The sequence below is a fragment of the Calidris pugnax genome, unplaced genomic scaffold, assembly GCF_001431845.1.
Source record: "Calidris pugnax isolate Ruff unplaced genomic scaffold, ASM143184v1 scaffold228, whole genome shotgun sequence".
Taxonomy (NCBI): domain Eukaryota; kingdom Metazoa; phylum Chordata; class Aves; order Charadriiformes; family Scolopacidae; genus Calidris; species Calidris pugnax.
The window spans coordinates 714,342-741,443 of NW_015091017.1; the positions used below are offsets into that span (position 1 = coordinate 714,342).

Sequence of the window (27,102 nt, forward strand, 5' to 3'; positions counted from 1 at the left end):
GTCACCCCTCTGACCGCTTCACGCCGTCCAGCTGCTCCGCCGTGTAGGTCATGGTGGTGGCGGCGACCCTCGGGGCAGCCCGCTCGCCCCCTCACCGCCCGCCGCCCCGCAACGCCCGCTCCGCCATGTCGCGCCGCGCGGGGGCTTCTGGGTAACGGAGTCCCCGGGAGAGGACTACAGTACCCAGCGGGCACCGCGCTCGTGACGCCATAGCGAAGGGGGGTGACGTCACCGCTCCCCTCAAGGAGCTGCCCCTGTGAGGGGACCACCAGCATCAGAAGGACATGGAGCAGGGCCAGAGGGGGCCACGGAGACGCTGGGAGGGCTGGAGCCCCTCTGCTGGGAGGGGAGGGTGAGAGAGTTGGGGGGTTCAGCCTGGAGAAGAGAAGGCTCTGGGGAGACCTTAGAGCCCCTTCCAGTCCCTCAAGGGGCTCCAGGAGAGATGGGGAGGGACTCTGGATCAAGGAATGGTTTTAAACTGAAAGAGGGGAGATGTAGGGAGATATTAGGAGGAAATTCTTTGGTATGAGGGTGGTGAGAGCCTGGCCCAGGTTGGCCAGAGAAGCTGTGGCTGCCCCATCCCTGGAGGGGTTCAAGGCCAGGTTGGAGGGGGCTTGAAGCAACCTGGTGTGGTGGGAGGTGTCCCTGCCCAGGGCAGGGGGTGGCACTGGATGATCCATTTCCATGGAACTGGAATCACCGTTCCGTGATTCTATGACATCACACTCTGGGCTCCTTCCTGGCAGCGCTGCTGGGCTGGTAGGGCCACCTGCCACCTGACAGGAGATGGTCTTGGGTCGTTATGAGGAACCTGGAAAAATGCCAGCTCCACACCTTCTGACCAGGCTGCCGTTGGAAAACCCTCAAGGTCTTCTCCTGCAGCTCCTTTCACGCATTGCTTCCCCTCATCGCATGTGCCAATTAAAGCTGCGCTAATGAGCTGTGGGCATGGAGTAAGGGAGTTGGTGTCTTCCACCAGCATGCTTTGTAGGAGCACAGCAGCTTGGAAAAGACCTCTCCTTTCACGTGAGCAGCAGCAACTGGAAATTAAGGGTTACATCACTTCTGTTGTTCATTTTTTATTCATTCTTTCTTTTGAACAAGGTCAAAGTTGGAATTTTGCTTTTGGATGTGGATCGGTTTTAGAGCGGAGCTGGCTGGGGTTATGGCTGGGGTTATTTATCAAGACCCTCAAGAGTCCATGGGAAGAAGGAGCCCAAAGGAAGGAAAATTAAGCATGGGACTATCTTTCAGAGGTCATTGTGGAGGGGAGGTTAGTTAACGCTTGGCAATTACTGAAGTGTCTGATATTTTAGAGCGGAGCTGGCTGGGGTTATTTGTCAAGACCCTCAAGAGTCCGTGGGAAGAAGGAGCCCAATGGAAGGAAAATTAAGCATGGGGCTATCTTTCAGAGGTCATCGTGGAGGGGAGGTTAGTTAACGCTTGGCAATTACTGAAGTGTCTGATACCTCAGGTGCTTCCCTGTGCCTTTGCTGTGTCGCTTTGTTCACTGAGTCACAGTCTCAGAGATCTGGAGCTGTGTGGATCCACCTACCCAGGAATTGCCTGGGATCTTGTGCGAACTCACTGGTCTGCTGGAGGCTGGGCCAGTGGAGTGATGTCATTTTACTTTTCAGCAATTTTACCAGAAGGGCTTAATTTCTTTAAAAAATACCTCATCAAACGACCTGGTGTGTGCGTGAAAGACAGAAAGCGGGTTGGATTTTAGCAGGAGTTGTGCAAACGTTGCATTTATTTGGCTGAACACTTAATTGCCAGCTGCAAAGCGCAGCTACCTCTAGCACTGCATGTTCCAGTAGACATCTCTTATCCATCCTATAAAATCAAATCAAGGTAAATTATTATGTTTCATCAGACGGTGCAGGGGAATGTGTGTGGTCATACCTATTTTGAATGCCCAGCTAGATCTTTTTTTCCTTAACTTTGCAGTTTACCTTCAGGTTTGACAGATGTGGATGCTCATGTTAGGAGAAGGCGGTGTTTTGGTGTCCTGCTGCTGGGTAGACGAAGTGCTCTGGAGGTCTGTGGTGAAGCTTGCCAGCAGGAGTCATGGTGAAGATGGGCAGAGGCAAAGCTAGTTGCAGATTTAGTGCTTTAGTATGTTACGCTGCTGAGTAAGGGAGCTGAGACCTCCAGAAGTACCCAGCAGTGCATTGTTTCTCTTACAGTCACATGGAAGTTGGGTATTGCAGGGGCTGGAAGGGACCTCTGGAGATCATCCAGTCCAAAGCAGGATCACCCAGAGCAAGTCAGACAGGAATGCATCCAGGCAGGTTTGAATGCCTCCAGAGAAGGAGACCCCACACTCTCTCTGGGCAGCCTCTTCCAGGGCTCTGCCGCCCTCACAGGAAAGAAGTTCCTCCTCATGTTGAGATGGAATTTCCCATGTTCCAACTTGTGTCCATTGCCCCTTGTCCTGTCACCGGGCATCACTGAGAAGAGTCTGGCCCCATCCTCTTGCCACCTGCCCTTTAGATATTGCTCAGCCTCGATGGTAAGTACTGGTATCTCCATCATAGAATCACAGAATGGTTTGGGTTAGAGGGGACCTTAAAGCCCATCCAGTGCCACCCCCTGCCCTGGGCAGGGACACCTCCCACCACACCAGGTTGCTCCAAGCCCCCTCCAACCTGCCCTTGAACCCCTCCAGGGATGGGGCAGCCACAGCTTCTCGGGGCAACCTGGGCCAGGCTCTCACCACCCTCACACCAAAGAAGTTCTTCCCGAGATTTCATCTCAATCTCCTCTTTTCCAGTTTGAAACCGTTCCCCTCATCCTATCACTACACTCCTCACAAAGAGTCCCTCCCCATCTCTCCTATAGACCCTCTTTAGGTACTTGAAGGGGCTTTAAGGTCTCCCCGGAGCCTTCCCTTCTTCCATCGCTCAGTGTATAAGGTTCTGTTATGCTGTTGGTGGTGAAAGTGACCGGCAGCTGGGTCTGAGCTGGCTCAGGTTGTGATCCAGCTGGCTCCAAATGTGAGCTATTGCACTGTGGGGTCTAATGGAGGACTCTTCTCATTATTGTGGCCACTCGAGGGTGCACTGGTGGCTTCTGGTGCTCTGGCTGAACTGGAAGGGGCATCTGCTTTTCTGGTCTATGGGGAAGCTCTGGGAGAGTGGTGGTACAGAAGGTGGAAGCTCTCCCAGCAAACTTGGGCTACCAAACCTCAGGAGCTGAAGTAGCTCTGCATTTTGCTTGGGACCACTCCTTTTTGCACCCAGGTAAAACTCTGTGCAGAGACCTTGTTCTTTACACTTAAGATGAGTTGTCTTTGAGTGTGTTGGACCCATGGGGAGATAGCAAGCTGCCTGCCTGGAGCTCAGTTATTAATGATAAGGTATTTAAGACCACAATTTGCATTTCAGCAGCACCTTTAATTCATGGCTCTCCAAATGCTTTTACAGGCATTGATTAACGTAGCCTCACAACAACCCTGTGAGGTAGGTGGATGTGATCATCCCCACCGCTGCGGGGACAACGGGGGCACCAAGGATAAGGGTTTGACCTAGGACTTGGCCATTTATGTCCCATTAGACCTTCAGCTTCAGGTTGTGCCTTTCTAATGCTTGGGATTGACTCAGTGTGGGGCTGTACTGATTAACGAGCCCGTTACTGGCTCGCATGGACTATAAAGGCCATTAATCCAAGGCAGCAGTTTATTAGCAAAGTAGATGGTTCCTTGGTGCTTCTTGCTGCTGGAATGATCTGAGGCTTCGAAGGCATATAAAAAATAGAGTTAGATATCAACCATTGAGCATGGCAGGCTGCAAGTGGAGAAAGCCCTTAGACCCCAGGCGAGGAAGCTATGTGGGATGCTACTGTAAGTGTAGTGATCAGAAAGGACATAATAATTTATATATAAAGTCCATCCTTGCTCTTTCCCCAAGGTAAAAAAAAAAAAAAAGAGAACCTAGATAGTCACTGCTGGTTGTCAGGAGTCAGCTTCAAGCTCTGGGTCCTTGGCTTCATAGCACCTGTAAAAGGAACAAAACACGGTGCATCAGCAGCCTGTTTGGGCTGGCAAAATAAGCTAAATGATGGTGTTTCCTCCAACCCAGTCCCATGCCAGTTTAGCTTTAAAACAGCTTAAAATGGTGTGAATTACTCGTATGGGATGGATCTGAGACTACTGATGGGAACGTGCTCCAGTGCCACCTGCAGTAAGCTTGGACTAGAGGGTCTCTTCACGCAGGCTGGCTTATTCACCTCTTCATTTAGCCAAAAACCACTCCAGGTCCCTGGGTGATGGCACCTATTTACGTGAGGTATACGTGATGCCTGGAGCTCAGGCAGCTTGGATAAACCCGAGATGGGCATCCAAACTTTTCACCAGGAACCTGTTTGGCCCTTTAGGAGTTTGATGGCAGCTGTTTTTTATTATCTTTCTGAAGGAGTGAGAGAGCAAAGAAATAACTCGAAGGCATGCTCTTATCTAGCAGGATAAGTAATCCCCAGCTAACTCTCGAAAAGGCGAGGCTTAAAAGGGAAACCTTTTCTGATGGTGGATAACTCATGCTGTTGTTCATGTTGATGTTCTTCATGGAGATGAGAGTGATGCTGTTATCCTTCTGGCTTGTGCCTGCCGAGCAGCTGTCAGGAAGAGAAGGCTGTATTAACTACTCTGGAAAAGAGGAGGAGGGAGTTTCTTTGCACACAACTGTGGGCGAACAGGCAGGGCCGCGGCCGGTGGGGACACGGGAGCAGAGCTGAGCTGCTGGCCTGGTTCAGGCCCATCCTCGGGGTGAACAGGCAGGGCCGTGGCCAGTGGGGACACGGGAGCAGGGCTGAGCTGCTGGCCCGGTTCAGGCCCATCCTCAGCGCCAAAGTCCCCATCCCCTGTCTGAACACAGGCTCAGGGGTCTCTGGGGAAACGAGCAGCACATCCAAATTCGGATGCTCAGCGGAAAGCACCTTGTCACCCCTGTCACTACTGTAGGCAGAATAGAGGAACAGTTTGGATCTGGTTCCCAGTGGCTGAATCCTCTCCTGGCCCTGCAGCCATTACCAGAGCTGGAACAGAAGGAAACGTTACCGTGTCCCTCTGTCCTTTGCCCGTAAGCTTATTTGTCACACACAGGGAGATATTTTTTCCATCTCATGCTGCTGCTCAAGGATTGCCAGTGTCTCTCTAACGAGTGAGAGTTAGGAGTGTTAGGGAGGTGGAATTCCCCTTTCTCCCTACCCTGAGGGCTGGGATATGCATTTAGTGCCACTGGAGACTGGATGACTTTGGGGATTAGGGTGCCTGGGGGGACACAGGCCTCTGCTGTGTCCTGCCTCAGTGTCTCAGATCGCTCACAGCATGGTTGTTAAGGGTATTTGTGAACCATTCCTGTTGGTGCAACTTTGGCACCTAAATGCTTAGGGACTTTGCTCCCCGGGTCCCTTGCCTCTTTCCAAAGCAGAGTTTATTGCTTTGGTAGAAAACCATCAGATGGAAAAGCAGGAGGAACATGTTTTGGTCCCTTCCTGCTCTTATTTCCTGCTGCTTTCCCACCTGCAGCCTCTCTTATTGGGTAGCAGTGATGGACTGTGGGGTTCAGATGGACCATCCACCAAAGGTGCTTCTCCTCCAAAGGCCTCTGGACTGGGACCCCCTTATCCCGCTCTTGCTAGGTAACAGTAATAGGCATTATGGAAGATATTTTTAGGCAGCTGATCTCATCTCGCTGAGGCTGCTTTGAGATCCAGAAACCAGATTTAGACCTAAAGTCTGTATCTAGGCAAAGGAAAACAAGCAGACTGCTTTAGGAGGGTGGTGAGTCTTCACGGATATCAGTGCAGCTTTGAAATGAGGCCCCTAAATATTGAACATCAACCTTTGTCTCCATCAGACTGAGGATGAGGTGCTATCAGTGCTCATTTTGGGTTTTTGCCTGTCTCAAAGATATCTAGAAACGCTTCCTTCCACCCGAAATAACCAAGGCAGCCTCTTTTCCTTGCTAAATTTACTTCTGGTATAAAATAGGCCCTTTCAATCAGATGTGAATGGCATGAGCAGCCTTACCTCTCTGATACCATGGAGGTCCCTGGTTTCTGTTTGTCTGGAGGGAGAAAGGCAGTTGGTGATGCACAGGTGAGAAAACATCACAGCCAAGCAATAAAATAAGTCAGAATTATGTTTTACAGAGTTATAAATGAAACCCAAATGAGATTAGAGACACCACGGGGGATACTCGAGAGATTATTAGAGAAAATCCTTCAATTAATGTGACAGAGAGGCAGGACTGAATGCTTGGCTGCCTCTGTAGTCACTAACATCCTTCGGCCTTTTGGCAGCTCCTGGCTTGCTGTAGAGCAGCCTTGCCCTCTAGTGGGCACTGCTTGGTGAGAAATGGAATTCCTGGAGAATGGATTTTGCTGGAAGCACCTCTGGAAACCTGTACGGTTCACTGCGGCACACTCGAGAGTGTTTCCTTGTGTGGATGGGTTTGGGCTAGGGCTCTAAAGAGGTGGTCACACTTCATCCAGCAGTTCCAATTTGACTTCAAAACCTCCCCACCGTGTTAGCTCTTTAAAGCATCTTTTAGAAATTGCTAAATCCGCATGGAAACTGATGGTTTTTATGGTTAGGGAAAGACAGATCGCCCCAGGAAAATACCTTCCGAGTCCTTTGAGCGGTTACACTTGAACCTCAGGCTGACCACGCTGACCAGGATGATCACAACCACTATCAGGATAACTATGAAGCTGATGACACCTGGGGATGGAGGAAAGAACTGTCTGTCATTGATACAACATTGTACCTGTCCTTGGCTTCTGGGGTGGCAGAGAGACTTTGACTGCCACCAAAACTTGGGTAGGAAATCAATGCTTTCATTAAAATGAGCATGGTACGTAACAGGCAGAGAAATAAGAAGACACCAGAGTGAATGGCTTTATCCTGTTGTGTTTTAGCCTCAAAAGGCTTCTGATGAATAAATACTTAATTGGCAAGGCAGTGCTAGGAGGGCAGAAATCAGCTGATTACCCTAGGGATTGATCGCCGTCGGTACGTCCCTACTACAGGCGATAAATCTTATCCTAAAGGTGTATAAACTCAGATAAATAGGTAATATAAAGGGGAGAGACAAGCTTAAGACTGTTAGTAATGATGTCTGTCTCATAAACCAGTGGCCAAGCACAGATTGGGTTCTGACATCTGGCCTCAATAAATCAAACTATTTGTTGTATGGGAGTCTTGTCCCGTTAGGACTGCTTCAGGGCTTCTTGTGCCTTCCCTTGGAGGATATAAGCAAATGGTTCTCATGAAGTTAACACTTGACTTTTAAAAATGCTTTTGAAATAACACTTTTTTTTTCCCTACAGTGTGATAGAAATGAGCAAATTGGGGTTTTTTTTGTTCATTTGGGGGGACAGTATAGCCCAAGGCAGAGTGTTGTCTCAAATCTGCCCCGTGCCTATCTTCAAATCTAGTGCCAGGTTAAGGTATGGCATCTCTTGCTCCATCTGACAGATGTGGAGGACTTGGCTGCTTGCTGCCAAGCAGGTGAACTGCTCAAGGGCAGGGTGGGAATGAAGTCCCAACAGGTTTACAGGGAAAAAAACACCCCCATCTAATCTTCCAGGTTTATTCTAGACACTATTAGGGAAACAAAGGCATGGTGTGGGATCATCTGTGCCCAGGTCTGGTCCTACCGTGGAGCTGGGGCAAACACTGGTGCTGGGAGCAAGATCCCAAGCTCAGGTGTAGCCGTGGTGGATTTCCAAATTGTCTGTCCCTTGTATACTGGGCACGACTGGGAGTATTTATTAGGTGCTTTATTGCCTGTTGGTGGCAAGTCTTTTTCTCTAGGGTTTTCCCTTGCACTCTGAAAACTCCAGGAGCAGGCACGCTGAAGGAGAAAACTGTGGAGCCATCTCCAGGGAAGCATCTTTGAAGCTGGGTGTCCAAACCAGACCCCCCTTCCTCTCCCCGGGTTGCACAAGACCTTACCGAAAGCTACCACCGTCAGCGGTGATTTGTCGTCCGTCGGGGTGGGCTCAGGCAAGTAGCCAGAGGACTCCGGTGTAGGTGTGACGGGTTTTGAGGTGCCTGCAAGAGGGAAAAAGAGGTAGTTTTATATAAAAGTCTTTCTTCCAAGGTGGGGAAGAGGATTCCTAGCAACGCGAGAGGACCTAACGTGCACTTGCCAGCCCCACCAACGTTAACAGCAGAGTGTTCAAGGCCTGTGTGGGGAATCAGATTGCCTTGGTGTGACCCTTTTTATTGAACACCCACAGGGATTTCTGAGGGGGCCCTGGTGAGGAAGTTGAGCGTGGCAGCTGAAGGACTTTGAGGAGGGGGGGGCTTGTCCTGTCTCCCACAGCCTTCTGCCACAGCCGTTCCCAGGCTCAACAGATTGCCCCAAAGTGCTGCTTCTGTGGGGCTTTACAGGCTGTTCAAGGGCTAGGTAGCGTGGCCAGCATCCTGCGGGTACTTGTCAGCCCTTCCCAATACTGCCTTGAAGACAGCAGTGTGATGGCCTTGCCGTTGACTGTGAAAAGAGGTATAAAATACCTAGTAGTAATTACCTCTCTGTGAGAGGAAGGAGGAAGCACCTTGAGTTGTGGATGTCGTGGCACTCTCACTTGTCTTGGGCTCTTGACCTGCACAGAGAAAAGCAGAATGTGAGCCTTGTCCTTGAGTATCATCTGATAACCAAAAGGATTAATGGGCATGCTGGAGAGGAGAATGGAGTCATGGTGATGCTGGTGTTAGCTGGGAAAACATGGAATTCATACTCAGGCTAAAACCTTCCTGCCAGGCATACTTTAATACTATTTTCCATGTCCAAATAGAAACGGAGGGAACCAAAATTCAAATATCCTTATCTAAACTCTTTAGGTTCTGCAGTCCCAGATGCAGTTTTTTGGCAGATAAGGCAGTTGAATACTGAAGTGAACTGGGAAGGTTATAGATTTGCTATTGCTGGTAAACATTGACACTTAAAAAAAATATAATCTGCTTAGGGGAAGAAATTCTGCAGGTTCTGGGTGTGGATGTGCTGTCCTGGGTCATCAGGAGGAACTGCGCTGGTTTGAGTTGGGCTGACTTGTACACCGTATGTGGTCTGGCTGTGGCAGCCTAAAGGCTTGTTTGAGCAAGGGCTCCAGTTCTCAGTGGGATGGACTGGCTTAAATGGAGCTGTTTGGTTTGTGACAGCTGCCTCCAACGCCTGGGCCAGCAAATTTAAAGCTAGCCTGTGTGTTTCACTTGTGCAGAGAAAAAAAACCCCTTTGTTGCCTCCCGGGTGTGTGTTGAACGGCCAGATTATCTGCTTCGACCTTAATAAAGAGCTACAAACCCTGCCAGGAGGCTAAAAATGATACTTTAGAGCTTCAGAAGATCATCTCTAGGTCGAGTAGGATCTTCTTTCCTCCTTTCTCATCCCCACCTTCCCAATAGGAGCGTTGGCCAAAAGTGTGTGTTGCCTGGAGAGGTGGGAAACAGCTCCTGGCTGTTGGAGCACAAGGGTGCACAGCTGAGACTGGGGCTCCTGTCTTGCAGAAAATATCACCATTTCAGAATGTAATTTTGCCAGAAGTCAGAAGAAGAAGGGGAAATGGTATGAAATAAGAAATCTATCTGGTTCGGAAACGGGTCACCACACGGAGCAGGACAGTCCTGAGAGGTGCTGCTGTGCGATTTTTTTCAGCAGTCATCAAAACCTTTTTGTTTCATTCTGAAATTGTCCTCTTAGCCACGGGCGGCGGGCAGAGGCTGTGGTTGGCTGAGCCTGGCACAGATACCTGGGCAACGTTGGGTCTCACACAACAGGAGACTTCGCTTTTGGAAGCCTCCGCAACATTTCTATAGCTGAAGAAATATGGAGCTTTTTCAGCTATAAAGCAGGGTGATAATTAATAGCAATCTGCTCCGATGCAGAGGGCTCTTGGCTTGGCTGGGCACAGGCGTGCTGGTTGGACATCTGTGCAGGCAGAGCTGACCACGGGCGTTTCACCTTGCCTGCCTTAGAGAAGATCTGAGAGGTACTGGGAGAGCCAGAGCCTCAGAGTTTCCATCTTGACTGTTGCAGATTTTGGAGGCTGAATCTTTAACAGGGAACCAGACGGTTGTCAGATTTCAGTCTTGCCGCTCGCTTGGATTCTGCCCTTGTTCTGAGAAAACTCTTACTGAATTCTCTAATTTGTCTACAGTCTGGGCTTGTGTCTGCCCCTTCCCTGGAGGGGTTCAAGGCCAGGTTGGACGGGGCTTAGAGCAACATGGTCTGGTGGGAGGTGTCCCTGGGTGGAACTGGATGGTCTTTAAGGTCCCTTCCAACTCAAACCATTCTGTGATTCGATGGTTCTATGGGCTTAGCAAACTGTCAAAAGCAAAATGATTTATTTTTTTTTTAAGGATGTTCAAAGGGCTCCCTTTTCCTGCAGTCTGATGGGAGGTGTCCCTGGGTGGAACTGGATGGTCTTTAAGGTCCCTTCCAACTCAAACCATTCTGTGATTCGATGGTTCTATGGGCTTAGCAAACTGTCAAAAGCAAAATGATTTATTTTTTTTTTAAGGATGTTCAAAGGGCTCCCTTTTCCTATACATCCATCAGCCTTTCAACCATTCAAGGTCCTCCCAGGAAGAGGATATTAATTTAGTCTTGTAAGGATACCAGACATGATTTTGGGTGTTACTAATGGATCAACCCCAGGACAAAGACTAGTGCTTAGACAACCTGCACCATGTCAACCAAGTAAGGTAATTGTCATGAAATTATCTAAACTTTTTGTTACTTTATAAAAGAACAAAGTACCTTGAGGTGGTGAAGCTGCTGTGCTTCTGCTGTCACTAGACTTCTCATCTAGATAAAGAAAAACACAGGAAAGGAGAATTAACACTTGAAGCTGCTACTGATTGTGTTATGGAGAGCTGTTGGGTTTCCATGGTGTCCATGAGAGGTCAGCTTGGGAGATGTCAGCTGGGGAGGGCTGGGTGCCTGTAGGTCCTACACAAAAGATTACTCAGTGGAGCATGATCTGGCTGCCACAACCAGGCCATAGTTGTGTCCAGCCAACCCTGTGTCTTGGGGGAGCTGGAATGGGCTGCTCTTTTAGCAAAGCCTCAAAGAGATTCAAAAGTTGCTTCTACTAGACAAGTAGCGTGGCGTGGGCTAGCCCAGCCTTAAGGAGGGGTGCATAAACAGGTCTTGCCTGAGCAAAAATTTGAGTATTCCATGGTTTTCCATACTTACCTTGCATGATCAACGCCAGTAGTGTTGTAGTGAGGGAAGAGGATTTGGCTGTCGTCGTTTGACCCACGGAGGTGAGATTCAGGTCATCTGGTGTCATCGATTTTACTGAAGGCTCTGTAGAGGAAGGGTAGCATTACATCAAAGAACTCTGCTCAGAAACAGCATGGAGAGGGGCATGGCTACTGCAGAGTCCTCACACTCCTTGGGAAAGGAGTTATGGATAATCTGCATGAGTAGACAAGGGAATCGCCTTCGTCCTGCTCAGAGTCAGGGGGCTCTTGTGCTTCAGCACTGGCTTTTGTTTTTTTAGTGTATGGGGGTGCTGACATGGCAAAGCTCAGGAGGCACATGGAGAAAGTCTGCTTTTTGCCACCACTTTTTTCCTGCTTTGAAAATGAAGACATTTTTATCACTGGACACTGTCGCTGGCCTGAGCTTCCTGGCACCCACGTGTTTGTTTGCTTGTTATCTGAAACGCTAACTTTTATGTTTCATTTCACCGAGGGTCTCTTAGCACAAATAATTCAGTTCTTGCAGTTGTGTGGAGGCTCTGTCACCTTTCTCCACCCTCTACTCAAAGCTGCACAGCAAGAACATGATCCAGAGAAAGAAGTGGGGAAAAAAGCTTTCAACAAGCTCTCTGCAAAGAAGAGTGCATCACCAGTTTGGAATTTATAGGCAAGTTCCTTGTCTAGACTTCTCTTGGGTTTCCAATAAAAATGAGAAAAGAGTGAAAATTATTTTAAGGTGTTGTTCCCACCCCGCCCCCTTTTATCCAAATGCTTCACCAAAATATTTGAATTTAGGAATAAGTTTTCTTTTTCTGCAAGGCATGGAAGCAGAATCTGAGATCTTTTGGAGATCTTTTTCCTTTATATTTTTGGGGTCCCTTTGGAGGAGTAGCTGTGCTTAGAGAGATCTCTTTTTCCCCAAACACAGCAGGAAGAGATTTGTCTCCAGAGATCCAAGTGGACCAGCAGATGTGGATCTGGAGTTGGAGAGATCCCTTCTTGTGTATTTATTTGTATTTTTCAGACTGAAACATATAACTTTCTCCCAAGCCCTTCTGGGGCTTTGGGACCACCTACACCTGGTGACGTCCTGAAGCTGGTTTCAGCAGAGGGGGGAAGCAGAAAAAAAAAGAGAACTCCTCATAGGTTCTTACTACTTTTAAATATTTTTCTGACTTCATGAGTGACTGCTGTTCCCATGAAGGCAAATTAGAAAATGAAATCCCCAACATGAATAACTGAATTGGAGCTAAGGCAGTGTTCGTCCCTCTGCTGACACATTGTAAGATTTAAGACAAGCCTCTTCTTGTTTCCACTTTTCCTCCTGGAGAAATGGGGAACACGTTGTATGGGAAGTGCTGAGGGTGTGCAAAGCACTGGGAGTTTTTAATTAAAAAATAAATAAATGGAGGGTCAGGCTTGTCAAGAGAGCAGTATTGAACTGTAACGCGGGGAAGCTGTTAGAGCAATGACTCCACTGCTGTTCCTTCTGCAGGACACCTGGAGCCAAGGTGTGTGAGGCACCATGCGTGGACATCCTGCGCAATCCTGGTGGTCTGAGCACAGGGAGCTGCTGGTGATGCCAGGTAGGAGGATGTGGCAACGTGGACATCACCCAGCCTGGCTCCTTGTCTGGGCTCTGGGCAGTCGCATCGTTTGTGCACCCCAGGGTTTTACCCTATTCCATTTAGTGATTTTTTTTTTTCCCTGTTCTTGCTCTCACCCGTGTCTTGGTCCCTCTGGGGTGAGCTGGCTGGGTCAGAAGCCCGTACGCCACAGAATTTCCTTCTTCCCCACCACTGTTCTCATCTGACCCACTGCTGCACAGCCCCATTTGTTGCTGGATGGCCCAGCTGGACTGAAGGTCAGACCAGGTACAAGCCAGGATGCCCCTGGGCTGCACTCTTAGGTCTCCACATGATGGTTCAGTGATGGTTTTTGTCAAATGTTAGGTTGATGGTTGGACTTGATGATGTGAAATGATGATGTGACTATGATTCCATGATTCTGCTCTATGAGCATTACCTGAGGTGTGGTTCTTCACTTCAGGGCTGTGTGTTGTCGATTGGGATTGACCTGTAATACAAGCAAAGACATGGAGGTGACATCTTCACGTGCTCCTTGGTGGGATCCCCACAGGGAGGATTGAAGGATGGGCTGGAAAGGGACCATTGTAGCCAGTAAGAGCTGAAAGGGTGATGGGGGCAAGGGATGCTAAGGAGGGAATTTGTGACTGGTGTGGCTGTGGGGTTGGATCTGTGGGCAAAGGGGCCTTGGCTCTGAGGATCCATGGAGGAGACCATGTGAACTGCTAGGAAACAGCTGGGGACATGGGGAGCAGAGAGGAGACAGGATCCTCCTGCTTTTGCTAGGATTCCTGGAATTGCTCTCTTCCAGGCAAAAAGGGGAGCCAGGCATGGTCATCCTTTGGGGTGCAGTGCCCTTCCTGGCCCCTGGAGATCTGGGGGTGAAAGATGATAGATGGGGCAGGCAGAGGTGGACAACGCAGGGTCCTGGGAAAAGATGCTTCAATTGAGGGGAGTGTTGAGTCTGGTTCCTGTTTGTGGACTCTCCACTTCCATCCCCACATGGGCACGTGCACCCACATCCAAACAGACATCCAGAGCAGATCACAACCCAGGAGGTACCTGTTACAGCCTGGACGGTGGAGTCTGTGGAGACTGTAGTACCTGAAATGAAAGAATAAGAGCATTAGTGGTGCTAATCTGTGACTGTCACTAACACATTGGTGTTCTCGCTGGTTGTCTGGTTTGGGTTTTCCTCACCTTCTGTAAGAATGGCTTTGAAATACGTGTTTTACCCAAAAGCATTAGCAAAGAAGTAGCAGCAAACACTGCAAAACTGTCAGGTTCTGGGTAAATTAGTACTGGAGTTTATTGAGCCAGGATAAATGCCCTCCTCTGCAGATGGAGCTGAAGCCTTCAGGGATCCATCTTCCTGTTACAGGGAAAATGAAAGGCCACAAAAATCAGGGGGGTCATTTCCTCCCCGTGAGCTGTCTGCCCCCAGCTCGGTCTGGGCAGAGAAAGGCTGTTTGAGCTGTACTCTGGAGCTGTGTAAAGAGTTAAAACATGTCTCTAAACGCTTTGTTCCCTCGGTGAGTGGGTGGATGAGGTTTGTAAAGGCTTCCAGGAGCCAATGGGACTGTTTTCCTTCCTTTCTCCTAGCTCTGATCCTCTGTCCTGTGGATTTGTGTCCTGGGAAGCTGGCTGAGGGTTTGTGGCTGTGTAAGTAGGGACACAGCGAGGGGGCTGCAGCCTGGGGACTGCCTTGGAGCTGCCTTCCCTGGTGGTGGTGGGTCATCCTGTAGGTCCTGCAAGGCTCTGCTCTTCCACAATTGTTAAGTGTTGCACATAGTCCCTCGTTTCTCAACTGAAAGGTGTTTTTGGGGGGTTTTGTTGTGGATTTATAACTAAGCATCCCTGCACCAATCCCCCACGTTGCCTATTCTCAGGATCCCTGGTGGTTTTTTTAGAGCCCCAGCTCCTGGAGTCCTATGATTAGATGAGATGTCAACTAAAAATACTGCTATTTAAGATGGGAAAAAGAAATGTCCAGTTCCCATGCTTGGGGACAAGAGCTGGAAAATGTAAGTGCACTTTAAATGCTCAGATCAAACCCAACTCGTTTAACTTTGAAAAGGTGACTTTGCTATTTTTGAAAGACACATCCTGATCTGCATTTTTAAATGGTTATTGCTGGTGATCCTGGTGCTGCCCGTGGTTAAGATTCATGAAAGAAACTATATTACAGTTACAGAGACCAGCTGGACCTGATCCCACCAGTGATCCATCTTGCCAGAGTCCCAGGAGAGCTAAAGTTTTTGGGCAAAAAGGGTACAGCAGTAAGGGCTGAATCCTTCTGCCTCGCTCTGCCTGTAGCCCCATTACAGCAGTGGTCAACCATGAGGTGCAGCCCCTGGTGGGGTGGCAGGAGGGGACACCCAGCCAAGCAGTGCCCGATGTAGCAGAGTGGGGCTTGTGCACCCCTTTCCAGCCCAAATCTGTCCTCCCTGTACATGAGATTCATCTCACCCGTTGCTCTACATCTCTCTGCAAGAGAGCTCGGCTCCTGGCACTCTTACCAAAGAATCGTAGCATGGTTTGGGTTGGAAGGGATCTTAAAGGTCATCTTGTTCCAATGAAGAAGACCAGGAACCTGTAAAACCCTCTTGCTCTGACCTGTTTCAGATCTCTACCTTATTTCAGACTTCAGATTTCTACCTCACTCCTGCTGTGGCTGGAGGAGCCACAGCCTGCAACGTCCCATTGCTTACCAGGAGCCACAGAAGCCCTGTAGGTGATGAACTTCATGGTAGATACCCTCACTGTAGGTGTCCAATAGAGGTTGGATGAATGCCCTGACAGTGGTGTGCATCTGGACTGAGATCCTTAGTGTCCAGTGTGTGTGTGTTACTGGGGCTTGGCCCAGAGCCCACCCCTCAGGACCATCTGGGTGTAGCGAGCTCCTGATTGATCTCATTTTGTCTCATGTAATGGTGTTGGAGCCGTAATTGTTCTTTTGTCTGAGGCTTTATGACAATGATCCCAGCCAAACAGGAACCAAAACAGTGTGTAAATCACAGTGAATACACAATAAAACACGGTCTCTTTCCAGATAGGATTTGGCTTTGAAAATCAGACCTGACTTTTGAGATCTTTCCCATGCTTTTCTAGTTTACTGGGCAGTGGGCTGGCAAAACTGTCTTGCTTAGTCCATGAAAGTGGAGACATGACCAGATCTTTAATTACACAGAGAGGAAGGGACTAATTTGTTTTCTAAATCCATTGGGAACAGGACCAGAAAACAAGGGCTTTTAACTGCAGCAAGGAAAAGGGAGGCCGGGCAATAGGAAACTGCCTTAACAGGAGGACAGTGAAGTGCTGGGAGCGACTGTGCGGGGGAATTACGGGATATCCTTCTCTGCAGGTTTTGAAGAGCAGGTTAGATGAGCTTGAGTCTCGTAACACAGACAGGATTATGGACAGATGGAACATTGCTTACTAAATCAACTAATATAATGGAAAAAAAAGTTCTTTTGGGCACACAGTTACCCTTCCTAAAGAGGTGGAGAAGCTTCTCGTGAGGAAGAGGGATGCCCTGCTTTGCAGCCCTGTGGGGCACTGCCTGCCCCAGGGGCCCAGCTGACTCCATGGACAACGTGGGGTGACTCGGGCTGTTTCCATTGATCCCGAGAGTTTGCCAAGTTTTCTCTTTGTCATTGGGCTTCCTCTCCTTAAACAGCTTTACAACACAATTTCTGGACCTTGCTTTGCGGGTGCCTTAAGGTACTCTGTATACATTCAGCACAAAAAAGAACGTGCTGAGCTCAGCAGGGGGGCCAGTATCCCCTTAGCAGCTGCCAAACTCAAACAGCTCCTCTTTCTCTAAAATTCCCTTACAGGAGCCATTGTCTTGTTCCTCCGTGGGGAGAAGTAGCTGCTTGTAACACATTATCTTTTTTAAAGTATATCACAGGTGCTTTTTAGTGTACACGGCATGTGAAAACATCAAGAATCGCTGAAAAAAGGGCCATTGTCTACAATTTGTCAAAGGAAAAGGGGAATAAAGGTGCCAAGTTGGCTGTTTATTCCAGCATTTTTGGCACTGCTGAGGAGCAATCAGAGCTTGAGCAGAGCCTCTAGGGACGGCAGGGAGCTGGGGACAAGGGAGGTGGCATTGTCCTGTGGTGCCATCCCTGATGGGACCACCCCGGGGGCTATCTCCAGCATCCCTGGCACTAGGGCAAGAGGAGGAGGGTCGCACCCAACGCTTCCTTCCACCACAGCTCAGCCCTTTGCTGAAGGTCACACCAGAGCGCTGCCTCATGAGGAGATCTCTGTTTGCAAAATTAAACCTTGGGGTTATTGTAAATAAGATGAATAACTAGGTTTTTTTCCAGTGCTTGGGGTTCACCTGGCCAAGTAGATGCTCACCCTGCTCGGCCGCGTTTGAGCTTTGCTGTGGAGAAGTGACTGGTCTTGCTGTGAAGAGGCCAAAGGGATGGAGATCCCCTTTTCACACTTTGCTCGGGAATAAATGGCCTTGGCTTCTCCAAACACAACCGGGTGTTATTTCAAAGCGGAGCGGGTCTGGCTCTGCCTTCTGGCTGCTGCTGCTTGTTATGCCTTCCCTGCCAACCCAAATAATCAGAAGCCCTGCTGCATTATGGCATTCTGGCTTGTATCAAAAATAGTGTGACCAGCAGAAGTAGGGAGGTGATTGTGCCCCTGTACTCAGCACTGGGGAGGCCACACCTCAAGTGTTGTGTCCAGTTTTGGGCACCTCAATCCAAGAGAGATCTGGAGGTGCTGGAGCGAGTGCAGAGGAGGGCAACGAAGCTGGTGAGGGGGCTGGAAAACAAATCGTATGAGGAGCGGCTGAGGGAGTTGGGGCTGTTTAGTGTGAGGAAGAGGAGGCTGAGGGGAGACCTCATCACTCTCTACAACTACTTGAAAGGACACTGTAGAGAGGTTGGTGCTGGTCTCTTCTCACAGGTAATTAGTGACAGAACGAGAGGGAACAGCTTCAAGCTCCAACAGGGGAGGTTTAGACTGAACATTAGGAAGGAATTTGTTACTGAAAGAGTTGTGGGCCGTTTAGATGCAGTGCTGAGGGACATGGTGTAGGGGAGGACTTTGTAGAGTAGGATGGATGGTTGGACTCGATGATCCCAAGGGTCTCTTCCAACCTAGACCATTCTATGATTCTATGATTCTAAGAGGCCAAAGGGATGGAGATCCCCTTTTCACACTTTGCTCAGGAATAAGTGGCCATGGCTTCTCCAAACACAATCGGGTGTTATTTCAAAGCGGAGCGGGTCTGGCTCTGCCTTCTGGCTGCTGCTGCTTGTTATGCCTTCCCTGCCAACCCAAATAATCAGAAGCCCTGCTGCATTAGGTGTTTGTTTGGTGGAGGTGCTTAGCATCCCGGCTGCATCCCATCGGAGGGGGGGACGGATGCAGGCAAAGCAGGAGGAGACCCCAGTCGTGCCGTGGGGCTGGGCAGCAGGACGGGTAGGAACAAAGAAGGGCCACGTGTCCCCAGCTCCCTGCGGACATCCCTTGGGGGGGGAGGACTCTCGTGCAAACGGTGCTGGAGACCGTTTCCTGCCGGTGCCGCTGCCAGCGCGGCCCCGCTCCCCTCGGCGCAGCGCCCTGGCTGGATAAACAGCCCACGATAACAATCAGGAGGCAGCCAGCGCAGCTGGAATTGCAATAAACATCAAAGCCACTGAAAAGACGCGCCGTGGAGCGTAAGCGCTGCCACGATCTTTGCAACATCTTTGGGGACAAGTGATTTCTGGCTGGATTGTGCGGTTCTAGGTGGAGACGGGGAGCTCGCCGAGGGATTTATGATGGGAAACCTGGCCCTTTGCTCCTGCTGTAACGGGAAGCTCCTGATTACCCACCAGGGCCATGGGGCTGCGGAGGAGCACAGGGGAGCTGCAGGTGCATTTCAGCTCTGACTCAGCGCTAGCTCCTTTTCGGTTAAATTTTCCGGAGAATGAGCAAGGGAATTTCGGATTTCTGTCATTTGCAGTAGTTCTGTGAGGTTAGATGTGAGTGTGGGACTGAGAGCGGAGGGGTCTTTCCATAGAGCCTTTTCTCACGGCAGCTGAGATGTTCCCAGAGCCAGCAGCTCACCCTGCTCACTCCTCAGCACAAAAAGAGAATGACATAAGCCAAGAAAAAAAAAAAGATTAATTTTTAGGTATTTCTGCTTTGGTATTATTTTTGTCAATCATCGACATTTAAAGCGTGGTTTCTGCAGCTCTTGACCAAGGAGAGGCACTGACATTTAAAAACCCCAAGCTTTACATTGGCGCCTCAGCAGAGCAGCACTGCTGTAGCAGAGACCTGGGTCGGGGCTTGGAGACACCTCAGCAGGGTTTAGGTGAGGCTCAAGAAGATCTTGTGCCATCCAGTCTGTGTTCCCAGAGGGATGGAGTCACAGGGGAGGTCCTGGGACTGGTTCTGGCTACTCAGAACTGGTGGTGGAGAGGGACCATTTATCCTTAATGACATGTAACCCTGGACTTCTCCTCCCCTGGCAGTTCTGAGGGGTAGATGTGGTGAAGTCCTGCCTGTCCCCAGGTGGCAGGGAGCTGCAGAGCCCACCCGTGTGACATTGTACAGCCTCCTTGTACCAACCAGCTGCATAAATGAAAGCTTTCAGAAAAGAGATCTGGCCACCTAAAATTAGACTTTTCAGTTCATATATTGGCACTTCCGCTAAAATGACAAAAATACGCTGATGGCTCAATGCAAGAGCAGCTGTTTCCTGGGTGAAGCCCAGCAGCTGCTGATGCAACAGAGCGCAACAATGGCCAATTTTAGGACTTTCACATGGAAAAAGAATGCTGTAATAAGACACTGAGCTGTGTGGCACGGTCAACATGCTAGAGGGAAGGGATGGCATCCAGAGGGACCTGGACAGGCTTGAGAGGTGGGCCCGTGTGAACCTCTCCAGGAAGGTTCACCATGAACCATGAAGTTCAACCAGGCCAAGTACAAGTATATCTGGGACATGGCAAGGGGGATGTCCTGCCCCTCTGCTCTGCTCTGGGGAGCCCCCCCTGCAGTGCTGCCTCCAGCTCTGGGGCCACCAACAGCAGAAGGACATGGACATGTTGGAGCGGGGCCAGAGGAGCCCACGGAGATGCTGGGAGGGCTGGAGCCCCTCTGCTGGGAGGGGGGGCTGAGAGAGTCCGGGGGGTTCAGCCTGGAGAAGAGAAGGCTCCAGGGAGACCTCAGAGCCCCTTCCAGTCCCTCAAGGGGCTCCAGGAGAGATGGGGAGGGACTCTGGATCAGGGAGGGGAGCCCTAGGAGGAGGGGGAAGGGTTGGACACGGAAAGAGGGGAGATGGAGCTGAGCTGTGGGGAAGAACTTGTTTGGTGTGAGGGTGGTGAGAGCCTGGCCCAGGTTGCCCCAAGAAGCTGTGGCTGCCCCATCCCTGGAGGGGTTCAAGGGCAGGTTGGAGGGGGCTTGGAGCAACCTGGTCTGGTGGGAGGTGTTCCTGCCCAGGGCAGGTGCTTGGAACTTGATGATCTTTAAGGTCCCTTCCAACCCAAACCATTCTATGAAACCTGGAGAGCAGAGAGAGCTCTGCAAAAGCCTAGGTCCTATTTTTTTAAGCACCTAAAAATGGTACCTCTGCCTTGAGGGTCACACAGCAGAAGAGGTGAGGTGGGAATTGTGGTGGAGAGAGAGAGGAAGAGCGTTGTTATGCAGGCTGGGTAACTGACAGCCTAAATCAGGTCCCAGACCCACAGAGGTACTTAAGCATCCAATTCCCAAATGGCGTGGGGGGGTGGCAGCTCCCTGCCACGTGGTTCTGAATTGTAATGACTCGGCCAAAGCGTTACGGAAAGTTTTAGAGAGCCAGGAATTAAGCCCGGATCTCATCAGCAATTAAAAAGAATTTTTGCCTTCCTTTGCCCCTCCTCAAGGGCTGCGCCCAGCTCTGGGCATCCTCTCTGAGCACCAGGCTCTGTGCTCCTCTCCGGTGAGCTGTGCTGGAAGGGGATCTGAGCGGAAACCAATTAAAAACCACTTGAACATAAGAAAACAAGCCGGGAGACAAACAATGTGGGGAAACCGCGGGCACGGAACGGGCTCTGCCACACCACCCTGCCTGCTGTGGGCTGGTTTCTCCACCAAAAGTGGTTTCTCCTGGAGGAGCAAAGCAAGATGGCTTTTCTCCCGCCTGCACCACCACTGTTCCATGGTGTCTGGGGAGCAAACACCCGCTCCATCCTGCTGCTGCACTCTCACCCTCCCAGCTGCTTACTGGTTCCAGGTTCCTCCGTGACCTGCTTGTTGTAGAGCTCCTGGTCTCCATCACAGAATCACAGAATCTTCTAGGTTGGAAGGGCCCTTAAAGATCATCTTGTCCAACTGTCAACCTCACTGACAAAAATAGACACCCACACAACAAACAAGGATCCTCACTAAACCAGACCTCCCAGCACTACATCAACCCGTCTTTTGAACCCCTCCAGGGATGGGGCCTCAACCTCCTCCCTGGGCAGCCCATTCCAATGCCTGAGAACCCTTTCAGTGAAAAAATTTTTCCTAATATCCAGCCTGACCTGCCCCTGTGGTCACTTGAGGCCATTTCCTCTCGTCCTGTCGCCTCTGACTTGAGAGAAGAGACCGACCCCCATCTCTCTACACCCTCCTTTCAGGGAGTTGGAGAGAGCAATAAGGTCTCCCCTCAGCCTCCTCTTCTCCAGGCTGAATACCCCCAGCTCCCTCAGCCTCTCCTCATAAGACTTATTCTCCAGACCCCTCCCCATCTTTGTCGCCCTTCTCTGGCCCCGCTCCAGCACCTCAATGTCTTTTTTATGGTAGGGGGCCCAAAACTGGACACAGTACTCAAGGTGAGGCCTCACCAGTGCCGAGTACAGGGGGACAATCACCTCTCGGGCCCTACTCCCCACGCTGTTCCTGATACAGGCCAGGAACCACGTGCTGGTGATGTGGGTCTTGCCCTTCTGGCTATGCTGCTCCTAGGGTTTGACCCTGAGTCTGGGGGTTTGGAAGGGGAAATTGCTCCAGTTCAAATGACAAATGGAGGGACCAGCTGTCCAGGCTTGATGGGGGCAAGACCCCAGTGTGTGCTTTTTGCCTACAGGGCTAAAAACCCTACAGGGTTTTTTAAAATAATATTCATAGAATCACAGATCGGTTTGTATTGGAAGGGACCTTAAAGCCCATCCAGTCCCACCCCCTGCCCTGGGCAGGGACACCTCCCATCACACCATGTTGCTCAAAGCCCTGTCCAACCTGGCTTTGAACCCTTCCAGGGATCCACAACTTCCTTGGGCAACCTGTCCAGTGTCTAATAGTACTCATCAGCAGGTCTCAAAGCGCTTTACTGAGGAGAGGGGTGGTGTTAGCTCTGCTTTGTTTTCTGCAGGTGGGGAAACTGAGGCACAGAGGAAGCATCCTGGGTTTGGCCCTGCTGCTCTCACACCTTGATGAGGCTTCCAGCCGAGGTCCTGCTGTAGTACAGGACACCTCACAGGTGGTCCTCGTTAATGGGGATGACTTTCTTCCAAATGTTGTGTGCTCCAGCTGCCATAGGAGGTCAGTTCCTGTATTTGCTTGAATGCTACACCTCTGGGGGGGCAGAGCCTGGGGTGGGACAGCACACCATGCCCTGCAGCAGCACAGCCAATGTGGGGGGTCAGCTGTGGGTTTGTACCAGGCATATCCCGCTTCCCCCAAGTTCATGGAGGCTCCTCACTACCTTTTCCAAGTTTATTCTCAGATTCATTACTCTTTCCAGTAATTTCAAGATTCCCCAGGTTTATTTGGGCACTGCTGGTAGCAGCCAGGCGATGCGGTGTTTGGGAACCACCATGCAGGACGGTGACCTGCTGGAATCAGTCCAGCTCCCACCTCATGATCCAGGTGTGCAAGGGACTGGTGGAACAGGGGTTTCTCATAATTCCTGTTCTTTCCACTTTCTTTTCTTAAGTCTCCTGCCTTGAACCCCGGGAGGAGGGTGGCTGAAGGAGATCCCTGCCTGGATGCAGTCATTTCAGCCCCACTGGTGCTGGGGAGGCTGAGTCCTGGAGATGCGGCAGCTGAAGACCAGGTGAACCATCTTGGCCCGACAAGCTTCGTCCGAGTCCAGATTTTAGGTGATATCAGCCAGGTTTTATTCCCAGGTTTCAAAGCACTTTATGGAAGAGGTAATTTCGTTATCCCTATTTCATATCTTGGAACAGCGAGGCACAGGAGCGTTACGTGGCTGTGATTAGTGGCAGGCACAAAGCCCCGTGGTCCTGTGTCCCCATCTGGTGCATCGTGAGCTGTGACATGCTTCTCCCTGATTGCTCATTGCATTAATTGCAGTATGATTCCAAGATTTTTTGCAAGTCCAGCATCACTTCTAGCAAACATCCGAAAGGAGCTAATTGAATCTGCTGTCCCAGAGCTGTGCTGCCCTTAGGACCACGCAGGGGCTGCAATTGTGCCTGATGATGGTGGAAAAGGTGGGGGAGACCCACCTTGGGTCCCTTCCCTTGACCAGAACTGGTGGTGGTGGCTGTCTCCAGTGGCAGAAGGGTTTGCCTGGGTTGTCCTGGAGGGTGGACAGACATGCCCCACACCTCCGTGGGACCCCTTTTCTGCAACAAACAGCTCCACGTGAGCTTTCTCTGGCTCCTCTTTGCGTGGGGTGGGAGGTCCAAGCTTTAGCTTTACTCCTGTACTATGATGTCCCTGTCCCATCCCTGCATCCTGCATCCCTCAATCTCAGGGAACTGGGTCCCAAGCCAGTGGTTTCTCACCAGGAAGGGGTAAAAAGGTTCTTCCTAACCTGTGAAACCCAACTGCTCATCAGGCAGTGCCATTTAGCTGCATCCCTGGTGTTTCACCAGGTTTGTAGGAAGTTTCATCAGTTACTGGCATTAGGGGCAAAGTCTCCTTGAAATTTTTTTTATCTTCAGATGCTGCTGCAGCCAGAGAGGACTTTGTTCCTTTCTGCTCTGCTGGGATGATTCAGCTGAAAGGTAAAACCAGCTCCCCCCCCAGCACATAAGTCTACAAAAAAGACCAAATGGGAGGTTCCTCCTTGTTGTGGTGGTTGCGTCACACTGAGTGGACTCCTTTGGGCAGTGGAGTAACGAGACCTTCTAGCCAAAGCTTGGCAGTGGTGCCTTTTGCTGGTGCTACACAAGATGTGGGTCTCCCTTTTCCAGCCTCGGGCATAAGCCCACGCCTTGGCTTTCCCAGCAGGAATGTTCCTGGTGTTGGTTTACCAGCACCGCCACCTCCAAGGACACCTGCTGTTGACTCACCTATTGTAAACGGGACATAATTCCTGGAAACCGTCTCTGGCCACTTGGGTGAGATTTGCAGAGTCATCTGCGGGGTTTCGTGTTACTAGAAGGGAGCAGTTTGTTTTGTGAACAAACATTTCTCCTCACCACCCCCTGCTTTCCCTTCCTTCTTCACCCGGTCCGGGTTGCCCTGGCCTCTCCTTTGGCCAAGGATGCACTGGATGCCCTGGTCTAAGGATGCAAGTACCATGTCTGGAAGGTCTTCAATGTTTGTCCTTTAGCTGCACCCCATGTTTGTGATAATAGCAAAAATATATATTGACATATTTATCTCACCATCTCAGGGTGGTGAGACACTGTCCCAGGTTGCCCAGAGAAGTTGTGGATCCCTGGAGGGGTTCAAGACCAGGCTGGATGGGGCTTGGAGCAACCTGGTCTGGTGGAAGGTGTCCCTGCCCAGGGCAGGGGGCTTGGAACTTGATGATCTTTAAGGTCCCTTCCAACTCTAACCATTCTATGAGTGTTTTCAGTGCTTCCTGTGGCGTTACCCGTCCACTGGCTGCGGCGCAGATAAGGAGAGCCACGGATGGAGAGACAGTGGGAAAATCCTGCTGGGTTCTCATCAGCTCGGAGGAGGAAATTTTTTCAGTGGAAATGTTTTGTCTGGAAAATGCCTGCCCATTGTAATGGAACGGGTTCATAGGAAGAGGTTTGTTTGGACAAATTTTCTGCTAAGTGTTTCTGGGGGAGGAGGAACAGGTTGGAAAAGTTCCAAACCTTCCCGCTCCAGCGGTTTCAAAACAACAGTATTTGAACCTCCCTTGAGAAAAAAAACAACGGTGAGAGCTCAGAAGTTTAAATAATAATAAATAAATAAATAATAAATTCATTAATAAATTAATGAACTTGCTCAAAGTTTAAAAAAAAAAAAAACAACAAACAAACCAAACTTGGGTGGGAGCAGCCAAAGCAGATTCTGTCTCTCCTGCGAGGTTATTTCCACCTCTGCAGGTGCAGGGAGAACCCTGAGCATTTCTGTCTTGGGCAGAAACTTCCCCCCACCTCAAGAACTATAGCACCTCAGTGAATTTGCCATAAAAAATGTGGTTTTAAGCAGGCTGCAGGGAACAAAGATGAGGCGCTGGGGACCGAAGGAGGGAAGGTGGCACCCCTTCCACCTGAGGCTGCAGCAGCCGGGTACCCCCCCTGCTTTGGGGGCTGGATCTGGGTGTGCAGCCCGGCCAGGGCAGGTGCCACGCAGTCCCTGTGGTGTTCCTGCCCCGTGCAAACCACACCGAGTAGTTTTAAGGGGAAAACCAGCGTTCTGGAGCATCGCGGTACGGCCAAGGGGCCTGACACCAGACACGGTTCACCCCTCTGCTGAAGCCAGCAGTATCCCCCCGAACGGAGAAAGGACTTTTCCACTCCATGTGCTCTTACTTCTACCTGAATTGGTTCCTATATTCTCTGTCTTTTAAAAAAAAATCCCGTTATTACCAGCACAGTGGCTATAACCCATCGGCGACTTCTGTGGTTTAATGACAAACACTTTGGGTTGGTTACACATTATTTTTAGGTGGTTGCTCTCTTAGAAGCAGGGATGGTGTTGCGGTCACTGACTGCTCTCCAGCTCCTACAGCTGTCAGCAGCACAAGAGTGCCTGACAAAGCAGGAAAAAAAACAACCTGTCACCCTTCAGAGCAGGAGACCGGTTCCTTCGTCCCGCACCGTGACTCACGTGGGGAAGAGGAGTTAAAGCAGGGACGTCACCGAGGAGCAGAATTATTACAGTAAGGACAAAGCATAGAGTCATTTAGGTTGGACAAGACCTTTAACATCCAGCTTGTAATAAACCTAACCCTGCCAAGCCCACCGCTGCAGCGTGTCCTGCATGAGTCCTGCGCATGGTCTTTGTATTTATACCTAATAGCAGCCTTCCAGTACCTGAAGGGGGCCTACAGGAAGGCTGGGGAGTACCTGTTTAGTAAGTCCTGCAGTGACAGGACGAGGGGCAATGGCTTCAAGCTGGAGGGGAACAGATTTAGACTGGAGATGAGGGGAAAGTTCTTCAGTGTGAGGGTGGTGGAGCACTGGAACAGGTTGCCCAGGGAGGCGGTTGAGGCCCCATCCCTGGAGATATTCAAGGAGAGGCTCGATGAAGCCCTGGGCAACCTGGTCTAGTTGGGGGTGTCCCTGCTGACTGCGGGGGGGTCAGACTAGATGGCCTTTGGAGGTCCCTTCTGGCCTCGGTGATTCTATGATTCTATAAGTCTATGATTCTATATCGACGAGAGGAAAAAATGAAATCAGCCAAGGCAAAACCACCTCTGAGGAGAATACCGGCCCGTACATTTCAATGTTCTACCTTTACACTTACTTGATGAAAGTCACTCAACTACAAACCGCCTCAGCATCACAGCCCTCACCAGAAACACTCCTTTTGTTAACCAGGAAACCGGTTTCTTTTATTCCAGTGCCATGAAATAAACCCCATGAACCTGGTACATTTTTCCCAGCCACCTGACTCCTGCCACCTCGACGAGAGGAAAAAATGAAATCAGCCAAGGCAAAACCACCTCTGAGGAGAATACCGTCCCGTACATTTCAATATTCTACCTTTACACTTACTTGATGAAAGTCACTGAACTACAAACCGCCTCAGCATCACAGCCCTCACCAGAAACACTCCTTTTGTTAACCAGGAAACCGGTTTCTTTTATTCCAGTGCCATGAAATAAACCCCATGAACCTGGTACATTTTTCCCAGCCACCTGACTCCTGCCACCCCGGGAGTTTCAAGCCTGAGCTTCCCCGTGGCAGCTTCTAGATGTTTGAACCTCCGGCAGGTTCCCTTTGGTACCCCCAAATCCCCCCCTTCCCCGCCACCACTTCGCCCTCCCCGGGGGAGCATCTCACCTCTGAAGAGGACGCAGCCCAGGAGCCAGAGGAGCGGATGGAGGGACGGGGCCAGCATCTTCTCGGTGGCTTGTGGCTCTGCAGCCCCGCTAGGGCTCTGGCCATCCCGGGAGGGACCGGAGGGCGAGGAGAGATTTGCCTGCCTGGGCTGACT

At 50.4% G+C, this 27,102-nt stretch overlaps 2 protein-coding genes across 2 annotated transcripts in view; both read right to left on the reverse strand.

Annotated features, from left to right (window-relative positions):
* DNAJC18 (DnaJ heat shock protein family (Hsp40) member C18) overlaps positions 1-141 on the reverse strand; it is a 15,149-nt gene extending 15,008 nt beyond the window's left edge. The window contains exon 1 of the mRNA XM_014955812.1: positions 15-141. Within this exon, the coding sequence (XP_014811298.1) occupies positions 15-52 (38 nt within the window). The 5' untranslated portion in view covers positions 53-141. The remainder of the gene's footprint in view (positions 1-14) is intronic.
* Positions 142-3,388: 3,247 nt separating this feature from the next.
* On the reverse strand, positions 3,389-27,102 carry ECSCR (endothelial cell surface expressed chemotaxis and apoptosis regulator). The gene is made up of 11 exons (XM_014955784.1): positions 26,949-27,102; positions 13,864-13,905; positions 13,241-13,291; positions 11,205-11,318; positions 10,767-10,814; positions 8,539-8,613; positions 7,961-8,059; positions 6,626-6,724; positions 6,032-6,068; positions 4,515-4,614; positions 3,389-3,998 (listed from the first exon to the last, which is right to left on the reverse strand). The coding sequence occupies exons 1-11, from the start codon at positions 27,004-27,006 to the stop codon at positions 3,990-3,992; spliced, it is 732 nt and encodes a 243-aa protein (XP_014811270.1). The 5' UTR covers positions 27,007-27,102; the 3' UTR covers positions 3,389-3,989.

Coding starts and splice junctions, on each gene's coding strand:
- ECSCR (XM_014955784.1), bottom strand. CDS start 27,006: ATGCTGGCCCCGTCCCTCCATCCGCTCCTCTGGCTCCTGGGCTGCGTC. Junction 11,319..13,240: donor AGTGAAGAACCACACCTCAG/GTAATGCTCATA, acceptor CTTCCTCTACAG/AGCCTTCAGTAAAATCGATG. Junction 4,615..6,031: donor ACCTCCATGGTATCAGAGAG/GTAAGGCTGCTC, acceptor TCTTCCTGACAG/CTGCTCGGCAGGCACAAGCC.